At 56.7% G+C, this 18354-nt stretch overlaps 3 protein-coding genes across 14 annotated transcripts in view; 1 reads left to right on the forward strand and 2 right to left on the reverse strand.

Moving 5' to 3' along the window:
• Positions 1–18354, forward strand: part of RECQL5 (RecQ like helicase 5) — a 38143-nt gene that overhangs the window by 14210 nt on the left and 5579 nt on the right. For 5 of the 6 annotated variants that reach the window (XR_012328766.1, XM_033848044.2, XM_073798272.1 and 2 more), the window contains one exon: positions 1297–1376. Coding sequence is in view for 4 of the 6 variants with exons in the window: in XM_033848044.2 (XP_033703935.1) it covers positions 1297–1376 (80 nt within the window). In the remaining 2 variants the exon portion in view is untranslated. Of the gene's footprint in view, positions 1–1296; positions 1377–15306; positions 15436–18354 lie in introns of all 6 variants that reach the window. The other variant, XR_002177018.3, reaches the window with a different exon arrangement.
• On the reverse strand, positions 3853–6398 carry ERLN (endoregulin). Of its 3 annotated transcripts, XM_073798283.1 has the most exons (3): positions 5168–6398; positions 5013–5087; positions 3853–4149 (listed from the first exon to the last, which is right to left on the reverse strand). In XM_073798283.1, exon 3 carries the CDS (start codon positions 4141–4143, stop codon positions 3964–3966), a length of 180 nt encoding a protein of 59 aa, XP_073654384.1. In that variant the 5' UTR covers positions 4144–4149; positions 5013–5087; positions 5168–6398; the 3' UTR covers positions 3853–3963. The 3 variants fall into 3 exon arrangements, with proteins under 3 accessions (XP_073654384.1, XP_019794310.1, XP_073654383.1); XM_019938751.3 differs by having other exon boundaries at positions 5013–6398; XM_073798282.1 differs by having other exon boundaries at positions 4744–6396.
• On the reverse strand, positions 10044–17755 carry SMIM5 (small integral membrane protein 5). Of its 5 annotated transcripts, none has more exons than XM_033848050.2 (4): positions 16919–17754; positions 12361–13227; positions 11101–11335; positions 10044–10653 (listed from the first exon to the last, which is right to left on the reverse strand). In XM_033848050.2, the coding sequence occupies exons 2-4, from the start codon at positions 12574–12576 to the stop codon at positions 10544–10546; spliced, it is 561 nt and encodes a 186-aa protein (XP_033703941.1). In that variant the 5' UTR covers positions 12577–13227; positions 16919–17754; the 3' UTR covers positions 10044–10543. The 5 variants fall into 5 exon arrangements, with proteins under 5 accessions (XP_033703941.1, XP_033703940.1, XP_033703943.1 ...); XM_033848049.2 differs by having other exon boundaries at positions 12361–13910; XM_033848052.2 differs by lacking the exon at positions 12361–13227 and having other exon boundaries at positions 11101–11261; positions 16919–17755.

An 18354-nucleotide genomic window follows, 5' to 3' on the forward strand; every position in this document is an offset into this window, starting at 1 on the left:
GAAGCTACTAAAGGATGTTCTCCACTGCAGAGGCTGTCAACTAGGAAAGGAAGATGGAGACCTGACCCAGGAGCGAGGCAAAGGGAGTGTCCTAGGACGAGAGTGAAGGGTAGTCTCGGCTGTGCACCAGGCCTGGAGAGCAGAGGCCCAGGTGGAACATGGGAATGGAAGGCACCAGGAAGGACGTTTCCAAAGATAAAAGTGGACCTTGCCATCATTGGCCCCCGCTTCCCGAAGTGAATTTTTCATTACACCAGAACATTTGGGGGGGTATTCGTGATGCACTGAAATCTAAGGAAATGAAAAAACAGGTCAGCTGTTAATTTCAGGAGAAACAACGTTGTCGAAGGATATGTGATCATGGGAAATAGTAAAAATATAATCAAGCGGTTAGCTCTGAAGAATCACCTTAAGGGAAATTGTGATGTAATAAGAAATCGTGATATAAATATATTGGGAGAATGGAAGTAGAGGAAGTATGTGGATTTGTGTGTTTGGGAGATGGGAACCATTCAACTTCCGGAAGCAGAAAGAATAGAGAATGTCTTGGGTATTAGTGTCTGCTATATTTTCTTGGCTCTTCTGTATTTTAAACTTTTTCACAATTTTTTTTTAAGATTTTTTTTTTGATGTGGACCATTTTTAAAGTCTTTATTGAATTTGTTACAGTATCGCTTCTGTTTTACGTTTTGCTGTTTTGGTTGCGAGGCATGTGGGATCTTAGCTCCCCGACCAGGGATCGAACCCACAACCCCTGCATTGGAAGGCGAAGTCTTAACCACTGGACCGCCAGGGAAGTCCCTTCACAGTTTTTTAAAAGGAAAATTTAACAAATAGCCATGTACCAAAAGGCAAATAACGTATAATCCCAACTCTCAGAAGTAATGACTGTCAACGTTTAGTGTATGTCCTTCCACACATACAGAGGTTAGTATGTTCCTTCACACACTCGTGTATGTATTTAACCCCTATTAAATTAGGTCATATTATACAGTGATTCCCAAATGCCATTCCCCGGGCCCTTTGCATGAGAATCACCTGAGCAGCTTTTTGAAAATATAAACTCCCTGGAGCTCCAGGTTCAGAAAGTTCAATTCAGTAGTCTTGCTGAATTGGGCCTCAGGTCTTTTAAAGTTACCCAGGTGATTCCGATGCATGGTCAGGTGTGGGGACTCTGTTTTGTGAATGGCTTTATTAGTGTCATTTGATATTTTTCTCTCTCACCATTTGTTGGGCTACTACATTTGTAGTCCAACTATGTAAGACTTTTACTGAATGGTCGTTTCTTGTCTCCAGGAAAAGAGAGGGAACAAAGCATCCGATAAAGCTGCTGTCTTGGCCTTTGATGCCCTGGTGGCCTTCTGTGAAGAATCGGGGTGAGTGACTTATCTTGTGTGTGGAAACAAGTGTTAGTGAGATCTTTTCCTCTCCCAGCACTGCTAGTTAACAAGCTAACATAGGACAGTTCTTGGGCCACCAAGGGACCCCTGCCTGCTGAAAGCCATCGTGTGGGAATATTTCCTGTCGGAGCATGGAAGTTGGTACCCTCCCACCTTTCTGTGGAAGGCCCCAGAAACTTTGGCACTGTGAGGATTCGTTGAGTATTTTGGGTGGTCATCCACCCATCCCACTCCACCCACTTCTGGAGTGGCTGGCACCCTGGGTGACTCAGTTCCGAGAGATGTGACCAGTTCCGAGCCATTGGCATTGTGGTGATAATGTGCCACTGCGCTGTACCACTGCTTCACTTGTGGAGTAGTCACTCTCATCCCAGACCCAAGCAGAGACGTGTGGCCCAGTTTATGTCTTGGGAGGGCAGGGGCGGTAATGTGCTTGGAGAGAAATCAACTTTTCTAACATAACACCAGCCTGCCTACTTGGAACCCACTTATCTATTTGATCTGAATCTGCTGGTGGTGGGGGCCATGAAAGAGCCGGATAGCTGCTCAGCAACAGGCAGACTGTGGCCGGGAGAGCCCTGGGCACGAGCAGCTGTGGGCGCACTGTATGAGGGGCATCCAGAGCATTCTGGACAAGCTGGGAGCACTTGCATTTGTGTAGCCCTTTGCTCGAAAAACCTGTTTGATTCCTCTGCTCTCACTGGTCAGATCTCGTTGGACAACCCTGTAAGGTAGATGAGGCAGAATTGATTGCTTCAGACTTAAGAGATGAACAGACCACTGTCCAGAGAGGTCGTGGTTGGGAGTTCCCTGGCGGTCCAGTGGTTAGGACTCGGTGCTTTCACTGCCGAGGGCCGGGGTTCAATCCCTAGTCGGGGAACTAAGATCCTTCATGGATGCCACTAATCCCCCGTTCCCCAGTTTGCAGTGCTATGCACATTTTCATACACACATGCCATCTTGGTTTCTGTAAGACTGGATTCTTGAAGCATGGAGTTGATTAGGTGCATGGTACTGGTGGTGCCCACCAGATGTTTGGGGCTTTCTTCTGGAAACCAGAGAGGCACTTATTTGGGCCATGTGTTCTGATTCCCACCCCCTCCTGTTCACCAAGTCTGTGGCTCCTAGGCTGAAGCTACTTGCTTCTCTAAGCTGCCATGTCTCATTTGGCCTCTGTGGCAAGACCACGCCCAGCAGAGGTGGTTGGCACCCTTGCCCACAGCCATTGCAACCAGAGCCCTTTTCAGGCACTAACATAGTGAGTTGCTAAATTAGGCCTTCTTTGGTTCCTTGAGTAAAGCGCTTGTCATGAAAGGGCTCAGTGTCCTTGCTAGTTGTCAGAGTCCCCTCTGCTTGGAGTCACCCTGGCTGGACTCTTGTTTGGGGTGAGTATGAGGCTCTGTGGAGCTGTCTGGAAGCTTAGCTCTGCCGTATCCCTCTGGGCTGCAGCAACTCACCAGGCAAGAGGACAGGTCCTCCCAGGGCCCTCTGCTTTCTGTCTCATACCAGAGACCTGGGACCTGTTAGAGTGTCAAGGGTCTGGGCATCAGTGGGCCTCCTGTTGCCCCGTGTGCAGCCTCATCTCTTCTATCTCATTTGCTACACATGAGGGCGTCAGATTCCAGGACTTCCAGACCCTGGGACGGAGTGAACACAGCTGGTATGGCTGGATTTGAAATTGCTCTTTGAGTAGAAAGGAATGTTTCTTCATTGCATAAATGGTATATAACACGAAGGCAAAGCCCCTTCCTCACCAGATACTTGCCCTTTTTCTGAGAATAGCCTGGTTTGAGGTTGACGTTGAAGCAGCTATTTGCAAAGAGAGGGCACTTGGCAGCGAGGGACAGGCCTGCTTGATGGCTTCGGCAGAGGCGGGGACATTTCTACAAGGGCTGTGTTGTAGGGTCTGGGGTGCATGGGGGCTGGGGGACCCTGTGAGGGATACCTGGGCATCTCTGGGACCAAGAGAAAAGACACTTGGGTCACATGAATGAGGCCAGCGTGGGGCGTCCAGATGGCTTCCTCTCTTCTTTGCGTGCAGCTACTTTCTCTGAGCGTGGCCGTGAAATGCATTTGATTATTTATGACAGGGCCAAATTTACCTTTGCGTGTAAAAGGAACAGTAATTAGGTTCAAAGCAACCTTCCTCCAGCCTAGAGGCCTCTGGACCCTGAGATGGGAAAAACAGCTTTGGTTTAGGCCTAGATTGTACTGGGCTCTGTCAACTCCTGGGGTCTCCAGGCTGGGGGAGCCAATGGCCCAGCATCCCTCTGTTTATCCATTCATTTGCTCATTCGTTCATTCATTCATTTATTCAACCGGCAAATATTGATTGATACTGACTCTGTGCGAGGGCACATCAGAAAAGGGGGTACAATTGGGAACAGAAAGAGACCCAGCCCCTGCTTTTTGTTGCTTGGACCAGTGGGGAAGACAGGCACTTATCAGATAATCACATGAAAAATGTATAATTCCAGACTGTTAGAAGGGCTTTGGAGAAAAGGTACATGGCGTTTTGAGAGTGTATAACAGTGGCCCCCTTCTTGGCCCACAGAAAGTCAGGTCACGACTCTTCACACTCGTTGACCCTATCGAGTGCGGGGAGTGAACCAAACACAATAGCAAACAAGATGAGAAACAGGACCGTAATGATGAACAAGCAGATCACTACCAGGCCCCCCTGGTCGAAGGGGTTCTGCCAGAACTCATCCTTCCAGGTGCGTTTTGTTAGTAGTCTGTCCATGTGAACCTGGAAAAGTGGGGACAGAGGCCCTGAGTGCAGGGGCTTCTCCAAGGCCCTGTCCCGGGTGCTACTCCCTGCCCCCAACTTCACCCTCTGGTGCGATCTCAGAGAACGGCGGCCACCTCTGTAGCTAGCAGGCATTGAAGGGATGGTGGGTCATTGGGCTCAATGCCTCCAGCAAGCAACAAATGGGCTTTCTTCCTCCACAGAAGCAAAAGCAGGGACTGGCACCAAGAGAGGGGGGTCCCTTGAGTTCTTCCTGGAGGCTGCCTCTGTCTTCTCCAGTCCTTTCCTGAACAGCCCTGCTGTGAGCAGGACTTTCTCTCCCATCCCTGAGAACTGCTCAGCCAGGATCTAAAAAGCAGCGCTCTAGACCCTTCCTGGGTTTCCTGCCTCGGTTGCCAAACATTTGGGAAGCATTTTGAGAGATCAGCACAGGAGCCCAGGAGTGGATGGTCTCAAGCTGAGGCCTCTGTAGGCTTCCTTAGAGGCAGGTGAAAACAGAAGGACTAACTAATCTTGAAACACAGCTGAGATGGGCAGGCTGTGAGTCTGTAGCCAGTTGAAGGGAGTAAAGGCAGAGAAGGAAGGAGCCATTACCGGGGTCTGCTGTTTGTACTCCTGTGTCCTAAGCGAGGGCAGGCAGGTCAGGGTAATCCTTCAGGCCCCACGCCTTGGGGGCCTGAGCTGAAGAAGCCACCAGGTGACCAGAGCTGCACTGTGACTCAGAGAAGCAACTCGTGGGAGGAAAAGGTGGCCGCATTGCTGACTGCCCCTGACCAGACCTGCTTGCTGTCACCAGAGCAAACAAAGGTGGGCTAGGGCCCATTGCCTAGCAACCGCGTTCTCTTTCAGCCTTTCACACTTACCCCCTCCGCCGCGTTCTGCCCTTTTGTGATGCTGTTTTGGGGGGCTGCTCAGGGGCGTGGGTTGAGGTGTCCTGGCTGAGAGAGGTCAGACTTGGGGTGGGTGGGGGAAGAGACTGGATCCGGGGCCCTTGCCCCAGGCCTCCCGTCCACCTCACCTGTGGCTGGGTCCTGCCCCTCCTCTCAGTCCGGATGACCCGTCTACTGAAAGGACCTGCCCAGAGCTCGGGAGGCCCCAGGGCTGGGGCTGCCATGCATGGCCGCTCACTTCCTGTGGCGCCGGGTTGATGATTAACCACAGCTCCAGCTGGCACCTCCTGGAACCAGCATGTGGGTGTTTATCACCATTGAGGCCCCAGGCTCCTGTGGAGGCCCAGCTTCCCCCTTGGTGTCTTTGTGTGCCGCTTAGGCCCGGCCGCAGCTGCTTCGTGTGGCTTCCCACCCCCTGGTGTGATGGGGCAGCCGGGAAGCAGGAGTGGGGCCTGTGTCCCTTCTCGTGGAACCTGGTGGCTGCCATTCCATCCTTGAAAGACGGGAGTCGAGTGCCCACGGTGGCCAAGAACTGCGCCAGGTGCTGCATGTCCAGTCGTGAGCGAGAGAGGCAGGCCCTGCCCTCCCAGGGGTTACATTATAGGGTACTGGTCCTCAACCCTGCCTGTTCCAATCATCCGGGAGCTTTTCTGAACGCCGGTGCCCAGGCCCCACCTGGTAGCACAGAGATCAGCCTCTGGGCGTGTCAGAGCCCTGTGCTTGGTAAACCTTGTTGGGTGATTCTCCTTTTTTTTTTTCAATTTAGTGGGTTTTTTTAAAAATTTATTTAATTTATTATTTTAATTTTTGGCTGCGTTGGGTCTTTGTTGCTGCACGCGGGCTTTCTCTAGTGGCGAGTGGGAGCTACACTTCGTTGCGGTGCGCGGCTTTCTCATCGCGGTGGCTTCTCTTGTTGTGGAGTGCGGGCTTTAGGCACGCAGGCTTCGGCAGTTGTGATAGGCAGGCTCAGTAGCTGTGGCTCGCAGGCTCTAGAGCTCAGGCTCAGTAGTTGTGGTGCACGGCTTAGTTGCTCCGTGGCATGTGGGATCTTCCTGGACCAGGGCTCAAACATGTGTTTGAGAATCCACCTGCATTGGCAGGTGGATTCTTAACCACTGCAGCACCAGGGAAGCCATCATCGTGTGATTCTGACATGCAGCCGGGGCTGGAGGAGATGATGGGCAAGTTCCTTGAAGTCCTTCTTAACTATCCTGGCTTAATTGACCTTGGCTTACCTGCCGCTTCGCATTTCCTTCTGTAAAACACTCTGACTAATGCCCTTGGCCTGCTGAATGCTCAGAGCCAGCAGGCTGGTCTCAGCACACCCTCGGACTTCTGCTCCATTAGCTTAGTTGGATGCTTATTAAGCGTCAGCTGCTTGTTCCCAAACCTGTTTTGTGGCAGTTGTACTTGTAATTACGTAATTGCACTTAACATTACATAAAAATGAAGTGGTGATAATAGCTGAAACCCCAGTTTTACAACTGGGGAACAGGCACAGAGAGGTTAAATAACTACCCAGGGTCACATAGCTAAGAAGTTACTGCTTTGGGGTTTGGACCCAGCTGTTCCTGTCAAAAATAGATGTGGACAGGACAACTGTAAACATTTCCTAAAAATGCAGAAGTATTTCACACTCAGGTTTCCTTGCAGATGTCTTCAAGTTCTTATTCCGCCTTAAAGAAATCGAAATTAGCAAATAGACAATTCAGGAACTCTGGTCGGCAAACCCACACTTGGAGAAAAGACCTCGGCCCTGCATCAAAAAGATTGACCAAGGAATGTGCGTCTGTATGTTTCCATTTCAAATGAGAGGTGTAGAGAACGTACATCTCGGGTACACAAACGTTGCTTTAATTGACTTTTTCAATTAACTTCTGGCCCTGATCGGAAAATCCTTCTGAAATGATCACCACGAAGGGAATGATGTGATGGGAAGAGGTAGAGAATGCTGTTGGTGCCCATGGCATAGTCTGGCCTGGGGCCTGAGGAGACTCCCCTGGGAGGAGCGATGTTGAAGTTGAGATGGGAAGCCGATGTAGGAGTTAGAATGAGGAGACAGTGTTCCAGGGTATGCAGCCGGTTCCCAAGGAGAGCGAGGAGACTTTTCCTAAGGGCAAAATTAATTTGTCTTCAGTTTTTTTTTTTTAACTTTTATTTTTTTAATTATTATCTTGTTATTGCCGTGCGGCTTGAGGGATCTCAGTTCTCTGACCAGGTATTGAACCCAGGGCATGGCAGTGGAAGCCCAGAATCCTAACCACTAGGCCACCAGGGAACACCCTGTCCTCAGTTTTTTATGGTCTGTAATTTGTTATTACCCACAAGCAAATATGTCGTATTGAAGATTGTTATCTGTAGATTGCTTTCAAATGTTAATGTTTGGGAAAACAGGAGAAAACTGTTTTGTCTGCTCTGCCAAGTTTTGCTAATAAGATTCTTGCACCGGTGGCTTTACTGTAGTTTCCAATAAGGCGTAACATATGTACAGTAAACTGCACAGATCTGAGGTGTAGAGTGAAACCCTCGTGAGGGACCGTGAGACCACAGTCGAGAGACCGGCTGGGACGCTGGGGCAGTGACCGCAGGCAGGCGCTGCTGGTAGCTTGTTCCAGGGTGGCATGGCGGTGGGAACAGAGAGCTGTGGCAGCCAGAGTCAGCCAGATGTTCTCTGGGGCTCAGACGGCCTGATGGCCGCCCCTTCCATGGTCACCACCTGCCTTGCTGTACCTGTTTATTCTTTGCCGTGATGGGGGAATTGCTGCCTCCTCTCCATGCCCATCTTCCCCAGAGGACCAGCCAGAGTATGTCAGGCTGCTCTTGTGCTGGGGCAGATCTGGTTGGTTGATCCGAGTGGGATTGGAGCCTGCCTGGGACCTGGCGTGACAGCTTCAGGAGGGGAGCCATTGGTGGTGGGGCTCAGCGTGCCCCCGTAAGCCCTCCAAGGGGAGGGACAGAATCTTATTTGGGGTCAGCAGTTAAGTACTGCCTGGCCTGGAGGAGGAGAACGCGAATGAACCTCCTGTCAACCTGTCGGTGCCCAGGTCTGCCGACTTCCTGGCAGCTGGACCAGGGAGCCTGAATCTTTTCTAGAAAAGATGCTCAGCCTCAGCCTCACTGAGGAAGGATGTTCTTGATGCCGACGTACCTCACGTAAGGAAAAGTCACACGGGGATCAGGCTGCTGCACCGTTGGAGCTTCTCCTGAACTGAGGGCTTCCTGGGGACCCGCCAGCTGTTGGTGCTGGGACTGGCAAGGGCGGGGCTTCACATCCTCCCACCCTCCCTCTGTTTTTCTTCTGGGTGGGAGACATAGCTGGGCCCCACCCCAGCTCTTAACTCTGAGGGCACACCCGCTTATAGGGAGGTTACTTTGAGAAGAGCTTGGGGTGCAGCTGTTTGGGATCTAGGGTTGATATTGTAGGTGGTGGATAATGGAGTGAGAGCCTTATCAGTACTACAGCTGGAGGCCTGGGGCCCCGGGTGTGGTGAGCAGGGGCTCTGGAGCCAGGTGGGGGGTGCCCAGAGGCTGGCTCTGCCACTTTTCAGCTGGTCAAATTTAGGGAAGTTACCTATTTCCTCATCTTTAAAATGGTGATAATAATGGTACATTTGGCATTGAGGTTGTCATCATGACAAAATGAATTTATCTGCATCAAAATGCTTAAGACACTGCCTGAGCGGGGATGAGTCCTCAGTGAATTTTACTTATATCTTTATCCTCACCATTGTTGCAAGTATTACTATGGTTATCATTATGTTTCCGAGTCCCGTTCTTTCGTGGTGTGGTGGGGGTGGTAGAGAATACAGACAGATTCTTGAATTTCTTTTATTTTCTATGGAAGCACTCTTCTCTGGGTCTTCAACCCAAACCAAACCCGTCAGAGAAGTCCCTGGGCACCAGGAAGTGAAACCAACCAGAGAGAGAGCTTCTCCTGCCTGCCTGTCAGCTGGAGATGGTGGGGCCGCAGGGGAGTGGCAGGGCTGGCATCCCCTCTCCACTCCCTGTTTTCTGAGTAGATGGAGCTCTGCCTCAAGGCAGGCAGAGCATGGGCTGCACAGGCCAAGATGACAGAGGCGTATAAAAAACGCAGACTTCTTTATGGCCCCGGCGGACCAGGGTTGTATGTGTGTGTCGGGGCGGGTACCGCGTGAGCCTCTGCCTCCCCTGCCCTCGTTCCTGGCTTTGTAGCTCTACCTGGAAAGTTCTGTGGGAGAGAAAGTAAACTGAAGGGAAAGAGGCCAAGCAGTGTTGCATGTCAGCAGGCCCAGTTTTTAAAATGAGTCCACATTGCTCTGGCTTGGCGCCCTATTTAGAGGGGCAGATAATGATGCTTCATATCAGTGGAGGTCTTAGGATATGCCCAGCACTGTGCCAAGGTCATCTCGGTTTATCCTCACAGGCTTAGCCCAGGAGGTGGGGACCAGGATTAGCCCCATTTCACAGGGGAGGAAACATGGCTTGAAGAGGTTGAGTCACTGACCTCCGGTTTCGTAGCTGGCGGGGGTGGGAGCGTGAGGATGTGAATGCAGACAGTCCGGCACACGGTGGGGAAAGGACGGAGCGGTCAGGATGCAGGTTATGGACAATAGTAGGGGCCTCACCTCTCTTATTGCCGAAGTTTGGGAAGACCCAGTGGCCTGAGCCTGGTAGGACGGGGTGTGCTGGCTGCGGTTAATGGCAGTGGTGACCGTGGCGTGGCTTTCCTGAGCCCGGCACCTGCCTGGGGCAGACGCAGCCTCCGCCACTGCCGAGCAGGCGTCTGGGGAGGGCGGAGCTTGTTAGCAGCTGGTGCTCGGCAGGAACGGCGCCGCAGCCCTCCCCTGGTTCCGCAGCCTTCCCTCTCGCGTGGCATTCCTGCCTGCTTGTTTTTCCAGCTTCCGAGAGCACAGGGAGAGCAGAGGCCTGGCAGGGACGGTCACTGGCCATGTCCCTGGAATTCTGGCACGCTGCCCACCTGATGCACGTAACCCAGCCCAGGGAGTCTGGCACCACAGACACACATAACCAGAAAGCTTTTACTGGGAAAGAAACAGGCAAATACTGGAATGGAACACAGACGTGTGCGTGCTCGGGGGGAGCTTGGGACACAGGAGCTGCCGCGCAAAGCCCCTCTCCGATTGGCCTGCTCCTCTTTGGCGTGGGAGCCTTGAGCCAGCTCCCCACACGTGTGGGCTGTTCTCCAGGTGTGGGGACCCCACTTCTTTGTTTTGTTAGAAAGCGCAGGTAGGCACAGAATCCCCGGTGGTTTTCTGTCTTAGAAACAGTCGAGTCCTCCTCGGCACCCTGTGTTCACTGTCAGGTGAGAGTTTTGTGGTCGGCACAGCCCTTATTTCCTTGACGAGCCTCCAGCTCTCGGTCAGTGTCTGGGTTCCTGGGCTAGGCCAGGGCTGGGCCCGTGGATCTTTGTCTTGAGGGTTGAGGGCTGCAGGGCCAGGCTGATGCCCTGGGTCATGGCTTTGGCGGTCTCCTCTCCGGCTCCTCCTCGGCCGCCGCCCTGGCCCTCACGGTGGGGTCATGGGTCCCACCAGGGCCCTCCTGCCTCCCCGCTTAGGGCGGCAGCACCGGCAGCAGCAGTAGCCGACGGCCATCAGCAGCAGCAGCAGCACGGTGGCTGGGGGGTTGGGGGAGAGAGCAGAGAGCGCCGGAAACTCAGAGGCGAGGAGGAAAAGAACGCCCGCCATACTTCCAAAGAGGCCCCTCTGGGGGCCTGGAGGACCTTCACCAAAGCCCTGGCTTAGTGGTCAGAAATACCCGAGAGTCTGGGAAGAGGTGTGACTGTCCCCATGCCGGCCCCCAGAGCTTCGCTCCCTCCATCTGTGGGTTGGGGTGCCGGAGGCACCTCTGGGCCCTGGTGCCCAGCACACCTGTTTCCTAGAGCAGCATGTCAGGATTAGGGGGGATCCCCTGGCTCCCCCCAGGGGACATCTGCTTCTCCTCCTCTGTCTGGGGGACCACCCAGCCACCTCTGCCAGCCCCGTGGCTGGTACCATGGTCTCGTCTCTCCTGGATGCCAGGAAGAGCCATGGGCGCTGAGGAGACTCTGGGAGCCCCAGCTTACCTGTGAAAATGACAAGGACCGAGAAGGCCACGATCTCCACGGGCTCGGCCTGGGGCAGCATCTGCAGCTTGTGCAGCAGCCTCTCCCCTATGGAGCGCATCTCCAGCGCAAGGTTGGAGGCTGCCATGTTGTGCCGGGTCCCTGCCGGGGTTCCTCCTGAGCTGCAGAGCAGGGAGAGGACCTGGAGTCCCCACGGAGCTGCCTCCAGAGAATCTGCCCTCTCACCTACCCCAGCCTGCAGAACGAGTTTGTCAGGTCTCACCCCTCACAGCCCTGGTGGCTCACAGCTCACGAGGGAGGCAGGGAGCCGGCAGGGCCCCTTGCTTACCGCTCCGCTGTGGCCCTCAGCCCCCACCTAGCTGGCACTGCTCGGGCGAGGGAAGCTGGGGATGACAGTGAGCCGGAGACCCTGCCGCAGGAGGGGTCTGCCAGCCGGCCGAGGTCAGCCACGGTTGCTGACCGTGAAGGAGACTGTATGCTCCTTTGTCTTAGACACCACTCCTAGGTGTTGCCAGGGTGCCTCGGATGGGCATGGCTCCCCTGGCGGCCCCTGAGTGCCTCCCTGGTGGGGACATGGGGCTCCAGGATGCCAGCCTGGCACCCTTGCTTTTCATCATATGTGGGGACAGAAGGGTCGGCTTCTTCCGAGAGCAGGCTCATGGGGGCTTCTGGCCGGGGTCGGCCGTAGTTGAGAGCTGACTGGGGGCAGTGGTCTGAGCCCCCCTGGGGCCCCCCACCTCTCCCACCAGCCTCATTTCTTTACTCATACCGTGTCTTCCTGTGAGAAGGTGGAGGTGACACCGTGTCCTTCTAGTTTTCCCCAAGGGGTCCTCTCTCAGGATGGGACCAGGCGTCCCAGGGGGCGTTTAGCCTCCCTCTCTTGCTGGCTTGGACCTGCCTCTCTGGCTGACCAAGAGAGTCCCCTCCGCTCCCCCCTCCCCCAACACCCCCTGCCCCCGGCCCCAGGTGAGGGGCAACTGAGCCTACAGGCCCCAGGACCGAGAGCCTCCTCCTGTCTGTCATGCCCAAGGGGCCGAAGGTGAAGGTCCAGGCCGGGTCAGTGAGTCAGAACACATTATGCCACAGACCTTCTTTCCCCTTCCGCCTCCCTGGTGGCCACGAGGGAGCCAGCGCCTCTTCAGAGAGGGATCAGGGACAGCCTGTGCCAACCCAGAATCAGCCTGTTCCCCGAGGCAGCTCTTAGCCAGCGCAGGGCTGCAGGCGGCCAGGGGCCTGAGCCAGACTGTAAGCTCTCATTACCTCCGCCTCGTCCCTCAGCCAGGCACATTCGCCCCCAGGTGGCTGCGGTCTGTGAGGCTGGTCACTCCTGGCGCCGCCATCACAGCGTAGCGTCCTTAGAGCCGCCTTGAAGGTCATCCGCTCCAGTCCTCTGCGCCGCACTTGGCTCCCTGCCCTCCCTCTGGCATGCGGCCTTTGCTCGAGTGGGGAGCCCCCCTGCGGCCCAGCCCGGCCCATTCCTTCTTGGGCAGCTCTGATCGTTAGAAGATGGGATCGCCTGGTGACCTCGTCAGTCCCACCTGTGGTCACTCAGGCCAATTCCGCCCCCTTCCGCCTCACAGTCCTCCAGGGCCTGGACGGCCAGCGTGGATTCCTCCTGCATCTCCTTCCCCACAGGATAACTGCCCTCGTCGGGTCAGGTGCCCCCCCCCCCCCATAGAATAGCATTCAAATCATCCTGGGTTTGAATACTGCCAGCCTTCTTCCTGCTTTTGTGACACGGGAGTGGCTCCGTTTCTCTGAGTCTGTTCCTTTTCTCGTTTTCCATGAAGATGAGGTGCCCGTCTCTCGAGGCTGTCGGGAGGGTTGAGCACAGGGCCGGGCTCCGGGAGTACCCAGCCCATGTGATTCCCCTCTGGGCGGGGTCCGGCCAGCGCAGCAGAGGCCAGGCGGCCTTTGGGGGTTGTCACACCCCCACACATTCGCTGTCAGTGACCTTCCTCCAACACCTTTGGGGAGTTCCGTCTGTGTCCTTCATGCCCGGGATGTTTGTGGTGTATGAGGTGAAGGAGAGTGGTGGGGGGCCGGCTGGAGATGGGGGGGCTATGTTTTAAGTGATGATGGGGGGTAGCAGGCAGGTGATGGCTCCGTGGAGGATTAGATGGTCTCCTGTCAAAGGGCGAGCTCCTGAAATTAGAGCCTCCCAGCTTCTCCCATGCCCCACCCCAGGGTCTGCACATTGCTACAAAGGAGATCAGGATCCCAGTTTTCCAATGTACTAGGAGGCATAGAATTCTAGAATGCCATGGGTCATCCACTCCTGCCTCCTTTCTTTTGCATATGGGGACACTGAGACCAGAGAGAGGAAGGGACTTCACGGTCACACTGCAGGAGTGGGGCCTGGCAGCGCTGCCTCCGCCATCCCTCCGTGGGCGCCTGTCTCAGGCAGCCTGCTCTTCGACGGGCAAGATAAGTCGGCCCAGGAGCAGCCCACAGAGGGCCTGGCCCATGCGATGGGCTCAGCACAGGGACCAGGGCTCTGCGTGATCAGCCCCACCCCACACGGGAGTCTGGAACACAGCTCTCATCACTCACCAGGCCACACTTGCTCTTTGAGAACCTCCTGTGACTTGTCACCAAAGGCAGATCTTGCGAGTCTTTCCATCTCAGGCTCGTGAACTCCTTCCCAAGCATAAGACCCCTCTCCTCAGGTCACACCGAACAGACCTCCTCCCACTGACCAGTGGAGCAGGTGTGCACAGGAAGGTGGTCCCCTCCCTTGTTCTGGGGCCTCCGGGCATCTCGCTCCCCGGGTTTCCAGGAGGACGGGAGCCCGCCCGCTGGTCCCATTCCTGGAGGAGGGACCGAGGGACCGGTGGGCCAACCAAAGCCGAGGGGGAGCTTGCCCCGGGCTCAGGAGCTGGGCTGCTTTCCCCTCCCCTCTTCGGCTACTTGGCCTGGCTTTTTCAGCCTGATTGGCCCAGGGCCTGCACTGCCTAATGTAGCCATCAGAGACACTCCTTCACAGAGAAGGCGGAGGCGAGCGGGTCGGCGGGGGGCTTTTTCACCTGTGCCCCCCACGCCCAAAGACCCAGGAGGGATTGCAGAGGGGCGCGCCTCCGCTTGTGAGTGAGAGGTTGCATGGAGACCCTGGTCAGTTGGGGCGTGATCTCCAGAGCAGGGAGGGGGAAGGTGGGGCCGGGCTGAACTGCTGTGCCAGAAAGGCGGGGCCTGTTGATCCGAAGCTTCGCCTTTAAAGTCAGCCGTCCTCCAGGGGTTAGGAAGTCTGAAAGCTGCAGACTCACGCCCAGGGGACCCGGGCCCCACTCTGGGGAGAGTGTCGGTCCACTCCAGCGGGCCACGGACGTGGACAGCCAGGACCTCTAGGGACTTGGATTGGCCCCAGGGCTGCTCACTGCATCCTGTCTGCAGGAGTGGGGCTGCTGGACACGGCTGTTCTGCCCCAAAGGCTGAAGCCCCCTTTGCTTTTCAGTTGCTGTTTTATCATTTCCAGCTTGGCCTTGAGCAGAGGAGCCTTAGTGGGGACTGTGGGGGGCTGGGAGGGGCCTGTTCTCCTAAGAGGGCGGAGGCACATTCCAGCAGGTCCCAGGCGGGCTTTCCAGCACGCTATTTAAAGCGAGGCCAAGGGGTGCCTGACGCCTGGTGCCCGATATAACCAGCCATCGTCAGGTGACCGTGAGGCCTGTGCCCCAGCTGTTGCGTTGTAGGGAGCCCTGAGTGTTCCCAGCTGTGGCCCAGGGAGGGTGGGCATCCTAGGGCTGGCTGCCTCTTGTTTTCTTAACCTTCCCAGGTTTGGAGAGCGGAGGGCAGGGAAGCCCAGTGGGGCTACTGGTAATTCTCTCTATATTTTTCCAGTCTTTCTATCTCAGCTCCACCACACTCCTTCCCAAACTGTACTTTCTGCCTGTGAATGAGGATCTCCCCCAACCCCGTGCTCAGTAGCACCTCGGTTAGAAGCAGCCAGAGCAAGTGGTGGCTTCCCCTGGCCTGGCTGCCTGCATGGCCCTTCTCGACACCTTCGGAGGGTGCTCCCCGGCTGGAGTGGCAGCCAGTGGAGGGGGAAGGTGAGCTGGGCTGAAGGGAAGGCTGGCAGAGCTGGAGGGACTAGAAAACATGCCTTTGTGTGGCACCTCCTGGCACAGAGAACCTTGCAACAGAGCAGGCAGGCCGCCTGCCGGCCCGACAACTGCCACTTGGTACTGAAGCGTCCCTGTTTCCTCTTTGCAGAACTGACACTCCAACTCCAGATGCAGCTGCGTGGGGAGATCCCAGGCAGCGGATGTGTGCTGTCTGATAAGGGTGTGTTGATGGCTCAGGGCCCAAGGGCTTCTTGCCTTGCCCTGTTATTTTGTCAAGGTGGGTTTCAGCCACCCCTGCCCCCTGGGCAATGTCTTGTTGGAGAAAGAACTAGAATGAGGCATAACTGAAGGTTGGGGGAGTCTTGCGGGGTCCGGTGGCCTAACCAGCAAGGCAGAGATGCCCACTGTGCGCCGCGCTTTCTGCCTTGGCCCCGCCTTCCAGTGGGGTCCAGTGACACTTGGACCCTCGGCAGCCCCCGCTTCCCCAGCCCCTTAGCTTTTCCCGGGCAGGAGGAGGCACTTCCTGTTGCCGCTGATTGCTCCTGCAGCCCCAGAAGCTGGGCATCACCCTTCTGTCCCCGCACAGGGATTGTGTTTGGGGGTCCCCATCCACCTGTGTCCTCTGGATCTAGGGACTCTGATCCCTGCCTGCCTGCCTGGGCCATCTTACAGATAAGAGCCGGCAGGGGTAGCCATGGGCTCATCACTGCGTCCCTCCCTCACCCGGCGTCTGTCCCCTCTGTGCCATCACTGCTCATCGCTGCTGGGCTTTTAGTCTCCCCAGCCACCAACCCAGACCAGATCCCACAGCCTCTGCCGAGCCAAGAACACGTCGACTGATCCCTGGTTTCCACTTTAACCTGGGTGGTTGTTTTTCTAAGTAGACACTAGCTTGTTCGCTTTGGGGAGAACATCTGGGGGGTTGGGGAAGGGGACTGTAACGCTGGCGTGAGGACAGGGAGGCAGGAGGGGTAAGCAGCCAGCCTCGGCTCGAGACTCTCGGGGCCCTGCCCACGGGAGCTGATCTCAGTGCGCCGAGAACTATCAGCATTCTGATGGCCGCGGAGGGCCAAGTACGGGGCGGGGCAGTCCCTCCCCAAGCCTCACTTCCCCCCCCCCCACCCTGGGTTTAGGGCCCTCATGCTTCTGGCGTGGCATTCAGGGAGATCTGGGGGATCCTGGGGACCTCTGTGGGCCCAGGGAGGAGCACCTGGGCCTAGCTCCGAGCTGAGAACTCCGAGACCCCCATGAGAGGCGGCAGCTGCTGCTTTTGTCCAGGACACGATGGGCAGAGCTGCCACAGGTTCGCATCCTGGGAGGTGCGAGGTGGCCGGGCAGACCCTGCCCTGAGCCTCCTTGCCTGGGAGAAAGCAGGGACTTGATCCCCGGAAAAAGGGAGGCTCAGTGGGCAGGCGATGGTTCTCCCCTAGGCCAGGCCAGCCAAATCCCTCGTTTAAGCCCCCTGAATAGGAAAAGCTTAAACTAACTTGCCGAGTAAGCAGGCACTCCAGGCCCCTCTGCCTGCTCAGCAAGCCAGCAGAGGGCTGCAGCCTCGGCCTGTGCCCCGTGCTGGGTCCCAGCAAGAGAAGGGGGAGCCTGAGTTCGAAAGGGAGGCTCTCCAGAGACTACAACCAAGCGTGTCCCCCAGGACCCTCCTCTCCGTGCTTGTGGTAGATTGTGGCCCCTCCACCCTTGAGACAGGGGACCCTGGCGGCTCCCTTCCCTTCGTCCCCGCCTCATCTGTGAGCGGAGCCACTCACCTGGGAGCTCAGGTGCTGGGGTTGGGGGGCAACCGCAGGTGCTGGGGAGCCCAGCAGCCTCCGCGTGCCTCTCCTCCGGCCTCCCCTCCAGCGGGGCTCACACCTCTTCCTTCCTTTGCGGACGCCTCTTTCCTGACCCGCGGCTGCTCCCCGGGTGCCTCTGCTCAGCGCAGCGGAGCTCCTGGCTGCTGACAACCAGCTGCTGTCTCGGCCTTAGCTTTTTTGTTGTTGGTCGTCCTGGAGATTCAAGTGTCACATTACATGGGGCGGCTGCCGAAGTAGGGAGCCAGTGCCACCGCTGCCCCCGCAGGCGAGGGAATCCCTGCTGGGAACTGGTCCTGCGGCTGCAGGTTCCTGCCTGCTCCCTGCCCCGAAGGTCTGCACGGCCCTCCTCTGTTCCTCCTCCTCTTCTCTCCTCCCTCCTGGCGGGTGTGGGCTGGGCCTGGGCTGTGAGCTGATGAAAGAGGAGGTCGGCTCTCACGTTCCCTGGCAAAGATGACCCCTGGGAGGTTCCACCTGAGCGGTGGAGTCAGGAGGGAGGGAGCGAGGGAGGGGGCCTGCACCCCTCCCAGTTCTTTGCCTCCCGCCCCGCCCTCAGGAGCACCTTTGGGCCCATGTCCCTCAACCCCCAACCTGTCCCTCAGGCAACTCCCTGGCAGGTTCCTCTCTGTTTTCTCCTGGGAAGGAAAGTAAATAGTGGGGGAGCTGCTGGACCACCCAAGCAGTCAGCCCTCTGGGGAGGCATCTTGGGGAAGAACTTGGGAGTCTTGGGAGTGGCCTGGCCTTAGCCTGTTCCCGGGGGCGGCCCCTGGAGGAGGAGAGAGGACACTGCTGATCTCGTTCTTGCCAAAGAGTGTCGGCTGGGGCTGTCTCCACACTCCGGGCCCGGCTGTCCGGGCCGGGCTCCAGAGCCCAGGGGCTGGCTGCTTTGACATTTGGCTGGTCGTACCACCCCAGCAGACCAGGCTGTGCCCGGAGCAGGACAGGAGCCGACCCCAGCCCGCATCTGCGAGCTGTCAATGGAGCCCTTTGAGTGTGAGCACAAAACGCCAGTGAGTTGGGGCTTGGGGGAGGCGCGGGGGGAAGGAAGCCAGCCTTGTGGCCGCACCACTTGGATGCCAGAGCCTCCCAGAGGCCGGACAGGCAGCCACTGTGCGGTCGCACAGGCTTGAGCCATGGAATGAGTTACACATCGGTTTTGGGTGTGGCGGGAATAGCGCCCTCTGGTGGCCTCCATGCCCTCCTTGCCGGCTCCAGCCGTTCTCTCCTCAGCTAAACAAGGCAGCCAGCCCGGGCTTCCTGGGGGCTGTGTCGCAACCTGTTGTCATTCCTGGAGGCTGGCCCTCGGGGTCCTGGCTCCTCAAAGTGTTTCTTGCAGCCCCAGGCAGTGCTCACGTTGAGAGGTGTTCTGGTTAGAGCAGTGACGCCCACTCTTC

The sequence above is a fragment of the Tursiops truncatus genome, chromosome 20 (assembly GCF_011762595.2).
Source record: "Tursiops truncatus isolate mTurTru1 chromosome 20, mTurTru1.mat.Y, whole genome shotgun sequence".
In the NCBI taxonomy this organism is placed as follows: Eukaryota; Metazoa; Chordata; class Mammalia; order Artiodactyla; family Delphinidae; genus Tursiops; species Tursiops truncatus.